The sequence below is a fragment of the Petromyzon marinus genome, chromosome 27 (assembly GCF_048934315.1).
Source record: "Petromyzon marinus isolate PM22_M1 ecotype Great Lakes invasive population chromosome 27, UKy_Petmar_22M1.pri1.0, whole genome shotgun sequence".
Taxonomy (NCBI): domain Eukaryota; kingdom Metazoa; phylum Chordata; class Hyperoartia; order Petromyzontiformes; family Petromyzontidae; genus Petromyzon; species Petromyzon marinus.
Genome location: NC_133693.1, coordinates 1177149 through 1188819, shown reverse-complemented (window position 1 = coordinate 1188819; position 11671 = coordinate 1177149). Strand labels below are relative to the sequence as shown.

Below are 11671 nucleotides of genomic sequence, written 5' to 3'. Positions count from 1 at the left end.
TCGCTTACATAAATAGATCCCCATTGATCCGTATCACTTTTATTCATTTAAACTTTAGCCGTTCCGTTTGTTGCGGGCCACTTGGTATTTTAGGCCTTTAGATCTGTGGCTCATGATGAAACGAAACACTGTTGAGAAAAGTGTTGTTAGCGAGCGTCTATTAAGGCTGTATTGGCACAACTAGATGGAGGTGTGGCCAGCGCTATTCGTGGCTGCATTGTCAGCACATTCCTGATGATCACAAACTACAATGGGCGCTCGTTTTTAGGCTGAGTCAACCTAGAGGAGCTGCAGTACAGGTTCAGTTTATAATTTCAACTTCTGTGGTGCATGGCTGGGATCGACTCTGGGTCATTGGTCGGTGTGTACTGTATCTCTACTCGTCACGTCCATTCACTGGGAGCTTATTGGGGGGCCCTAAAGCAGAAATACATTTTGACGGGCCTCCTTCCTTTCAATTGAAAACATCCTGGTGCGATGACAGAAGAGATATAAACAAGCGACGCGGTGTAGACGTAGTAACAACAGTAGTAGACAATAGAGAGATGAGGAACGATATATGCAGACAAGGTACAGATGAGAGAGATTGTGCGTGTATGTTAATTCGCTTGTTGTGGATTTTAATATGAGCTGAGATTTGAGGTGCACCTATTTTTGCCATGAACCTGCTCAGGGCCCTGCTCTGCTTCTTGGTTCCATTACGCCTAGCGCCGCGCCATTGCTGCGTACATTCACGCGATCTACACAACCGCCTCCAGCAGAGCTGCAAAGTTATTCACAAAAATCGGGTCGAGGTGTGTTCAAAGCAGATCGATGTTGTGCCATCGCACGGAAATAATTTATTACTTTTTATATATATGTAACGGGCTGGGAACCAGCGGAGAGTAAGGTAAGGTCACGAGCTGCGATTAGCGCCCTGACTTTTGGAAAGGAATGGCCCGGAGGAGGTGCCACTGGGGGGGCGGAACCCCAGATGACTGCCAGGGTATTAATAGCACTCCCGAGACTGTGGGCATAGCTGTAGATATTATTACTGCGGGCAGCGTCATGTGTACATAAAGTGGTATTGAATGTTGCTTCGACACCCCTTGTCTTTGTGGCCATGCCTACATATATAAAATATTACAAAGGTATCAAGGGTAAAGGTGCAGCCCTGTAAATGTTTGCTCATGCCACTGCTGGCAGAAGGCCTCCCCGAGGATCTCTAGAGAGCTGCTCTTGGCCACTTTACAATGCTGATCGCCGAACATTGGTGTAACCGTTCGTACTGCTGCTGATTGTTAATCCGCTACTGGATGACGGCCTTTCCATGCCGTGTGGGTCGTGGGGTTTTTTGGACCACGCTGCTCGGTTGCAGCTTGGGAAAGAGAAGAGGGCCAGGACCATGTTAGCCATGACAGTTCATCAAACCATGACCGATTACCGAGGTCAAAGTTCAGTGTGTGATCCCCTGTGCCGTCCCTCAACCCCAACCCTATAAATTGTTATGGTGCCTAAATAAGCCACGCTTATCCATTCGTTCTCACGTCATGTTTAGAATAACGACGTTTACTCATTCAAGAAAGCCTCGCGAGTCTCAAAGCACTTTTCAGGAAGGTCCTGCATTGTAATATTTGGCCAATTCCATTAATGAATGATGGGCAGGACCCACTCTTAAATATTCCTGCCGTCCTACTGTCCACATTATTCAGACCTATTAACTTGCATGCAGCCCAAAGTGTCATTTTATATAGTCCAAATTGTAAAGGCTTAGTGACTAGTGGTCGTAACTACCTGGTTCGTGTTGGTCAGGGTGTTGCAAGACAACTGCTCTGGCATATCCGTTGTAGTGTAACATGCAGCGGCTTCACATTGCGTGGGTTCAGGGGTCGGCAACCAAAATTAACAACAAGAGACATTTTTTAAGTTAGGTGGAAAAAAATCCCCCTCAATATTTCTAGAGCCGCAATGCATGTGAATACAAGAACGGCCCTTAATAAATGTCACGAAACAGTCCTTCAAGAGCCGCATGCGGCTCCGAAGCTACACGCTGCCGACCCGTGTTGGTTTATTGTTGCCTGCAATCAATCTTGATCACTTTGTCACGCAACTCAAAGTGAAAAATTCGGGCTTAAGGCTCAAACTTAGAGCTGTCAAACATTCTGGTTTGGCGGAGATAATCCTGGTGGTTTACCAAAGGCTCCTCCAGTGTCCCACCCCCGCCCCAAAGCAATTGCAAAAAAATCAGGATTTTGCACCTGGTTTAAAATGTTCTGGGCTTCATTCTCGAATCAAGATGCAGACAAAGGGACGGAGTCGGCAGAGAAGTAGGCGGGACCAGCGTCAGAGAAAGTGGAGGTCACGCCCAGTGTGGGCGGGGATAGCGACTGAGTGGGCGTGGCTGTGTGAGAGTGGGCGGGGCTGATGGAGGTTAAGGTCCGCCAAGCTAAAACCATGTGTCCTGGTTGAGCCTCCCGGAAATGTGGTATCTTTACTGGTCCCACATTGTGTGAATTTCATTGACCGTTCATACGTGTGCCGATGTATCGGTCGTACGGTGTGGGGTCGGCATGAAAATAAACGGATAGGGTGCGTCAGCGACTTCCTTTTAATCAGGTGTATTTGCAAACTCTATGTACATGATGTCATACGTCAAAATGCTACAATTACAACCGTGGCACGCCCTACACACACATATGAGGATAAAACATACCAACACACACAACCCATCAGAGCTGTAACAAAAGTTTGCTGCTGCTCCAGAACTGCGTTTACTAAATGTGCGAGTCAACTGGGTTGCAATTTAAATTGTTTGTGCGATGCCTCCATTCTTAGAATCGCCACGCTTTAGCTTCCCAACAGTTGTTTACGGGGGGCAGTGCAACGATTTCGAAAATTCAAGAGTGACGTTGACTCAACAATAAATTGGGTGCCTTCACATCAGAGGAAAAATAATAAGAGCCAGACAACTTAGGAAATCGGCATATTTAATGTACAGCAAAAGCTCTTAAAGAAGCTGTTTTCGTTTGTCTAATTAACGTTCACTTTTGTTACAGCTCTCGTGTATAATACGGAAGGCTTAACTTTACAGGTACTGATATTTAAATAAGTACAGACATTGTAAACCTGTTGTAAACATTTTAACAACACAAAGTAGTATTTTATTATGTTAAGACCATCGCATAATGTCTGAACCTCGAAAGAATGACTTTTTTCTTTCTTTCAAAATGTGGAACAGCTAGTGAAATCGATGTTTGCGGATATATTGTGCACATTTGCAGAACGATGGTCGTTAGTATTGCGAACCTATGTCGGAAGGGCGTTCGACTTGGAACGCGTGCTGGGGACGGTACATTTGCTGTGATCGGAGTGTTGTTTAAACCCTTGCCAAGCTCGCTGTCAGTTGCCCGTAACCACCTGCAGACGTTTCACTCGCCCGATGAACGGTGACACCAAAGGGGGGGGGTGAACTTTATGAAATGCTTTGTCCACGTAGTTTTAGTAAACAACAGACCATGCACACTTTCCTATCAAAATCCTTTTTCGTAATATTTTTGTACACATTTATAACTGCATATGTTTTTGGAGATTTGAACAAAAAAAATATTCATACATTCCTCCAAAAACGAGGAATGGAATGTGGCACATATGTTAACCTACATGAATATACAAAACCAACCTTCTGTTACAAGAAGATTGTACATATTAAAGATTGCTTTTTTTTTTAAAGAATTGCATAAAACATGCATGACTATACAAAGACTGACACTTTGGAAGTCGATAAATAAAGTTTTTTTTTTGTTTAAAGTGTTTTAAAAAAACGTCGAGCAAGATATGTGTAAGTCAGCACAATACTCCTAGTTACAATACGGACAATGCTTATAGTGCATGCAGATGCAAGGGACAATTGACGCATACACCTTGTAGCTATTACTTTTCTCAAAATCAATTGTTATTTTTCATCAACGTACCACACCCCATTGTTACTGTACTATAAATGAGCAAGGAAGGGCTAAAAGGGCCTCTTCCCGTTGACAGAAATCAGACGATGCAAAGAGTGGCAAAGCAACGCTCTGTGGCGGTAAGTTCGGAAGTTCGTATGGCAAAAACAAAAACTTCATACAAATTAAAAGTTGTAAACAATGCCGAAGATAAATTAAATGCAATAAGACCAGGTTGCTGGCCAGCAGTGCATGCAAGCTCATGTTGTCTGTAATCAAAACTGCACGGCAAGATACTGTTTAGCATGCCGCTTCACACCCGACGCACACCAGCGTACGAATAGCAGCAGTCATGGCCATCGTGTTCTGTATCAACACATTCAAATCATAATAATAGTTAATCATACAATGTAGATGTGCGTGAAAGTGTCTCTGTGTGCGTACGTGTGTCAGGCATCGTTTGTCATAGCCCCATATTGATAAACATTCCCACATTTCACAGAAATGGCATAAAAGGAAAAGCACAACTATGTAGTTTCAACATAGAGAGAGAAAGAATCAAAATTAATGTTTAAATGCAAAGTTGCAGGAATGTGCCATGGACGAACCCCTGGAGGTTATGGATTCAAAGGAACCAGTCAACAGAGCTCAAACGGTGGCCATTATCCAGAGAGACGCAATGCGTTACGACATATTTGATCACTTTCCTTTAAAATGTTTGTCTGATGTCAAGTAACACGATATTATCTTAAGATGGCCTGTGCTTAAAATCATATATTTTAAATGCGCCACTTCGTACTGCAGTGATTAATGACGATGGCAAGTATTCAGTTCCTGATATTTCCACGCTTTACACGCTGGACGTCTAATTTGGTGAGAAATACAATTTTTAGGAAAAAATAAGTGTGGTTCAAAGTTGTGTTTACTTCTCGCATGCCACATTCTGATGACCACGTGCATAGATTTTATATTTCTCTGCCTCCTTGTCCACAATAACAGTTTAAACACCAGAATGTTTACAGCTTGATGGTAGTTGTAGTAGTTCCAAAGAGAACATACGCTTTCAGCTTACAAATAACCACACACGTAATAGACCCACTGGGTAATATCAGCTTTGCAAACGTCAGCGTATTATTTTGTATATTTTGTAAACACAGCCCTGTAATTAACTCGCAAACTGAACCAAAGTCGGATTATTTAGCGGGAGAATTAAGTTGAGATAATGCAGTGTCGAGAGCTTCTATGCACATCGTAGCAATTGCTGTAGTGTTCCAATTTATTTGCAGACTCTATTGCAGTGTTGTTTTTTAAATATATATTTTAAAGCTAATATCATTTAAAGCATGTGTAAACAAATTATATATTAATCATTAAATGTTTATGTATTGCTATTAATAATATAATAATCTGTGACGATAAATAATTAATTCTACTTAATTTATTATCGACATTCACGTAAATTTTAACGCATAAAAACGTGGGGATTGTTTTGTTCAGCTAATATATGTAGCTCTTGACATATTCAAACACATATTTGATTGTCATTTCAATTCGCAAAGTAACTTTTGCTTCTGAAAACGTGTTCGTGCTCACGTGCCACGCGTTCCCAACATTAAACCCTTATGGCAATGACAAGAAAAATGTAAACGAAAAAACTCAAAGAGTCCATGAGTATATTGCTAATTTAGGCAAAAGCAAAAACAAAACTTGCGGCGTAACATTTTAAGCATAATAAAAAGGTACAAAAAATGCCACGGATTTTATTGTTGTTAACAAAAAAGTGCAAAGTATGCTGTAAATTCCATAACCTGGACATTCTCGAAACGAAACTTGTTTGGACTTGAACCACAATGCTCACAGCGGGACGGGTAATTAACATTTAAAAGTCTGTACAAAAGTGCCCCGACAATTTGTAAGCAAAGCAGGTGGGTCGCGTCGCCGCTGGCCCGTGGCATTGTGCTGCAATATCGCGTGCTGTGCTGTCGCGCTGTGTTCCCGTGCTCTCCTCCCCTCCGTGCTTGTGCTGCGTTACATCCGCCTTCCCGCTGGCGCTTGCCCGCCGGCTTCTCGCTCACCCCCCCCCCCCCATGCCCCCACCGTGTCTTCCGCTCGACCGCCGCTGCTATGTTCGAGCGAAGGAGGTGGAGCTGTCGAGCGAGGTCTGCGATGCCCCGCGCGTCAGCGGCGCCACGGTGGTGTCGATGAGCGAGGACGTTGGGAAGAGCTTGTACCAGCCGATCACCATGTTGGACAGGTCCAGCTCCTCCAGGACTATGCGCGCCGCCCCCATGAAGCTCTTGTGATCCATGCGTCCGTAGTCGCCCCACACGATCACCTGCGTACGCATATACCCCCGCGCCTTCGATTAGCACGGTTGACTACGTGCGGTGCGAAAGAAGTTCAACATACATACGTGCATAACCCCATAACCCCCGCAACTCAAGGGGCAGCCGTGGCGGTTAAAGGAACAGCCCTTAAATTGATTGTCGACGCCACTGCTGGCGGACGCGCATCACCGAGAGGGAATTATAGAGCCCCCTCTGGAAGGTATTTGGATCTACTGGCCAGCCGTCTTGAAAGAGGTGGGTCTACCCACACTTTACCCGACCACACGCGGCCAGCCAATAGATTACACTTGGTGCAGCCCTTTATACAGCTGGGTGGACAGCAGCGGGCGGTGGAGTTAAGGGACGTGCACCATCGTTTCAACTGCTGCGCTCGGAGATCAAATCAAGCTCGTGACCTGTGAACTGCAAGTCCAGTGTGCTGACCCCTACACTGCGATGGCGGCGGCGTCTCTACGTGTACAAGGTAACAAATTGTGTAACTTGTATATTTTGGGTCATATAGACCCTCCACCATTTGACACGGTCAAACCAATTGTCACGTGGTGCCCAAGCGTTCACCAACGCGCCAAATGTTATTATTTGAGCCCACCGGTCAGTTCAAAAACAATTCTCACAACAAAACGTAGCAAATGAGACACTCGACTCTATTTGCGACGTGCAAATGCGGCGACTGCTGCTGCCGCTGCCCTCTGCTGCTGCTGCGCTTTGGCGAGGAGCACTGACCTGCAGCACCTTCCCACTGGGGCTCTGCTCGAACACCAGCGGCTGTTGGTAGAGCGGGTCCAGCGTCTTCCTCGCGATCTTCGTCTTCTTTTTGGCGATGACCGCGCCGTTTTCCAGGAGGTAGACCTTGACGTAGGGAGCTCCACCACGCACACACGCACACGACTCTTCAACGTGAACCCAAGGTCCAAGGCGGACTTTGGCCAGGTAAAAAAAACAACCCACCAACGAGGAGAGATATACATTTTATATTTGAGACACTTCAAGGTACAAATGGAAATTTTGGCTTTTTTCATACTATCATTTTTATTTTTAACCTAGAGCACAGGCCCCCAAGGCCCAAAATGTCTCACGGCCAGCAACAAAATTATCATTATCATAGCTTCGGAAAATAAATGACGGGAGGGATTTCCAAAGTGGGGCAGTGCAAGGGGTGAAGCAGAAAGAGAAGTGTTGTGACCTGCAATGTGGTGTTTGAACACAATAAATGATATATACGATATATAACATTTATCCTGTTTATATTAACATATATAGCTGTTCTGTTGTGGTTCCCGATGATGCGCATATCCCACATTATTCACAGCGTTTTGAGGATGCAGCTGTATTTAGGTGCCGCATAAATCCACGCGATAATAATACGACAGCGTGAACGGGCAACATTGTGATGAAATGGCCCAGACACCAGCGTTGGTGATGAGGAGAAGCGTTCGCAAACGTGTGACCCAGACGAAGCGAGCGCAGAAGGCTGCTCGCATTCTAAACATCAGAGCGCATCTCACATGTAATGCCTCACCTTGGGTGGCAAATACAAAAGGCTCATCCACTTTGTCAAACCAATGTGTGACCATCTGTAGCAAGAGCCTATTATGCTGAAAATAGCCACGATAGTACACGATAGTGTACAATACACCGTGGATATGAACACATTGCATGTTTACTTGAATAACTGTTGTTGGTAATAATTGTTATGTTTTGGGTAACAGATTATTTGTGGCTTTGGACAAGTTGTTGCATTTAGGTCAACTATTATGCAATAAACCTTTGGTCTACAAATACAGAATTGTAAAATAATCCAGGTTGTTGTTGTTTAATACTTGCCTCTATATGACCTAACATTTATATATACACAGTTTAATAAAAAATAATCTGTAAAAAAATTTCGGGTAACATGTAATTTAATATCTTTGCTTGTGTTTAATTTTCCACTGAACTTTCAAAAAATTAATTTTGCAAGTTCAGTTTGGCGGTTCCACTCCATTAACCTCAGGTGGCGTGGCAGTCAGCGAGTGAGCGCGCTTCCTTTTACCTGGCAAAGTTTTAGACGAGGGTTTGGCAAACAGTCCCTTGGCCCGAATCACCTCCACTTCCAGCTGGCCTTTCTTGTCCACCATGCTTATTTGAATTTCTCCTGTTCGCGAGAAAGTGCACACAATTTGTTTTAACCAACACATTTTTTTGTTTTTACTCTTCCAATTGTGTCCCGATTGTGCCATCGGCGTCACAGGACGAGGTATCCATTCACATCTCTCGCAGAGCAGTTCAAACACTTTGTGTTCAGAGACTGGCCCTTTGGAAGTGGATATTAACGTCAGGAGAGCCCAGGAAAAGTTCTGACTGCACTTGCCACTGATGTTATCCGTGGCTGAGAATCGAACCGAAGTTGCTGCATTTATAGCACAGTGCACAAACCACTGTACCACTGCTCCCCGTGTATGTATACAAAGATCACCGGTGTAGCCTTTAACACTGTTTGGTCAAGTGCTGTTAGCGAGCACCTATTAAGACCGGCACGGCACATGGGAGGGAAGGTGGCCAGCACCACATCAAAGTGGCTTTGTCTCCCCAATGCTGATGTTTACAAACCGTATTAGGTACTCATTTAGGGTTAAGTCGACCTAGGGGAGGACCCTCCAGGTTCAGACATTCATCACCGATGTTGGGAATCCAATTTGGGTTTGCTGAGTTTGTAGTGAGGTGCGCCAACCACTGCGCCACCGCTCCCCACATGTGCACACATGCACACGTGCACACACTTGCACACATGCTTTAGGAGTTAACGGCACCTAGCAAAGAGACCAGATGACAGGCATGAGAGCCTCAAAGAAAATCTACTTCTTGTAATGGATACTCTTTTACAGTTAATACCTATGAAATATACGGCCTTATTTTCATTGCATGAAAAAATAGTGCTTGGATATTTGGCTACACTGTTGAAGATAAATGGGTCCAATTCATGAAGTTATTTTTGTCATAATTCTGCCTCTTTTTAGTATTAAATGAACACCTGGCATGGTGTGCTTTGCAGGTAAGGGTTGGTGTATCACCATGGAATGGTGGATCATCAGCAGTGACACAAGCATCATCATGATCTTCACGAATTTAAGCAAGGATACGTAATCTTTGGCTTAGAACCACATTTTTGCGCCTTGATGTAGGTCAGAGTACGCCTCTTACACACATGCTAACATGCGTGTTTGCCTTTAGAGATGGGTGGAGCCTGATTGGTTGGCTTGGTGCCGATGTCAGAGCCCATGGTGCCAATTCCTGTTGGCCCTCGCCCAGCTACTGATGGGCTGCGACAGATGTTTTTTGCGGTATAGGCCTCGTCCCATTCCACAACGTACAGCAGGTCTAAAAATGCTTCGTGAATTACGCATCACTGCTTTTGTGGGATTTACAGCTGATGTTGGAATTCTTCCACACACGCAATTAGAATTTGGCCCAATATGGCTTTCAGCTCTGCGGGTATTATTTCAATAAGACTATCCACACATGGCAATTTCAAATATTAAAGCGGCATAATCTAAATTTAGAGGGGGTGCTGGAAAAACGCGACAACCCACATTGAAAGACAAGTGTACGTTTTGGGAAACACATTCTGGCTTCGTTGGGCTACGTGACATTTGGATTTAAATGTGTGAAACCATCTCCCCTCACATGGCAACGGTGACCTTTTTAATTCACCTATTCCATCCACCGAATCCACCTACTCTCACCAACAACCAACTTTCAGGGCCCCCCCCCCCCCTATAAGCTTTCGTGGACGATCACAGGTGTTTTTTTTTTTTTTGTCCGAGCACATCCTCCCTAAGCGCTGGGGCACAGACGAACCCATGGGCGGCGTGGCGAGGGTCTGTCGGCCCACGAGTTGAGCCGGTCCCAGACCGTCCAGGAAGTCGGTTATCTGGGCTCCGCCACCAAACATCAGGCCAGGGAACATTAAGCTGCGGACAGTCAGAATGAGACACGACAAAAACAAAAGCGAGTAAGTTCGTGAAACGGACACTGAAACGAGGTACATTTTATTTGCGTGAAAACATCGGGTGGATTCTAGCACGCGGGGTTTATTTTTTGCGGCTGTGCTGCTGCCATGTGCCGTTACGCACGACGTCCGACGTTTTTTATTCACGTGTTGGGAGCTTCTTCAGGAACCGAATTTATTTGCTCGAGAAGCTTCCAGCAAGTGGAGTAAAAAGTTGCACATCGTGCCGAACAACACACGGTACAAACCAAAAACACATTGAGAACTGTATTTGGCAAAGACTCGTAAAACATTTTAAATAATCAATGCAGTATTTGTTTTTGCTATACTCCTTTTGAAAGTTTAATCGCTGTACGTTGTTCTATGTACTTTATCTATAAACACTTGGCAACTGGAAAACACTTAATATCCAGTATGAGTAGACCACACTCTCAAAGTCAGATTTCTGAAATGTCACAATATTTTCTTCCACTAAAGTGAAGCAGGAGAGAGATGGTGAGAATCTGACTTTCAGTAGAAGCTACAAAAAATCTTGATCTAAGCTTGCCTGAAATTCTAATCTCTGAGAATAACATCTAATTTTATGCGACGTTAATTTTGTAATCGCTGGAAAGGGTGACATTTATATGAATAAATTAGACATGTTTAGGCCTAAATAATCACTTTGATACTTCACTTTAATTAACATGTGTTGGCTGGGCGCAGTGGCGCATGCATGTGATCCAGAGGCAAGGGTTGGTGGATCACACACACATGTGTGTAACCGCCAACCCACTATGCTGTGGGGTGGCAAGGAAATGTCAACACAGCAATGGATTCTTGAATCCTCACGTGCCAAACTTTGAGTTTCATCCCCCACATGAGTGGAAGGGAGTGCGGTAGTTCAGAAGGGAGTGAGTGAGTGAATAAGTGTGGGAGCCAGTGAGTGCAGGACTATGTGAATGAGGTAATGTGTGCGCGAGGGAGTGAGTGTGGGAGTGCAGGAGTGAGTGAGTACGGAGGGCAGGAGCGAGCACGAGCGAGCACGAGCGAGCGAGCGAGCGAGCGGCTGTCCCACGGGCTCGCCGTCTCACCTGCCCTCGGACATGCCGCTCGTGATGCTGTCGTCCGTGGACTCCTGGCGCGTGAGCTGGCTGCGCAGCGTCGTGGCCATGCCCGTCTCGGTGCTGCGCTTCACCGTGCTGCGCAACTTGCGCCCGCTCGAGTCTTGAGAGACACAGGGAGCACAGGTTCACAGCGATCGGCGTCATACGGCCCCTGGATCATCTTAGCCGTCGCCATCGTCATCACCATCGCCGTACAGTAGCGTGCTCATTGACGGTGTCGATACGCAATGAGGGTTGTGACACCACGGGGCCGTGTGGAATCGCAACGGCTTGGTGAGGCCTTCAGCCAGCAGTTGGTCGATCATGACT

At 45.2% G+C, this 11671-nt stretch overlaps 1 protein-coding gene across 6 annotated transcripts in view; it reads right to left on the bottom strand.

Moving 5' to 3' along the window:
- Nucleotides 1–2573: 2573 nt before the first annotated feature.
- LOC116946672 (regulating synaptic membrane exocytosis protein 2-like) overlaps nt 2574–11671 on the bottom strand; it is an 81635-nt gene continuing 72537 nt past the window's right edge. For all 6 annotated transcript variants that reach the window (XM_032961854.2, XM_032961856.2, XM_032961857.2 and 3 more), the window contains 5 exons: nt 11330–11462; nt 10106–10218; nt 8301–8402; nt 6992–7131; nt 2574–6255 (listed from right to left, as the gene is read on the bottom strand). In XM_032961854.2, the coding sequence (XP_032817745.2) occupies nt 6043–6255; nt 6992–7131; nt 8301–8402; nt 10106–10218; nt 11330–11462 (701 nt within the window). In that variant the 3' untranslated portion in view covers nt 2574–6042. The remainder of the gene's footprint in view (nt 6256–6991; nt 7132–8300; nt 8403–10105; nt 10219–11329; nt 11463–11671) is intronic.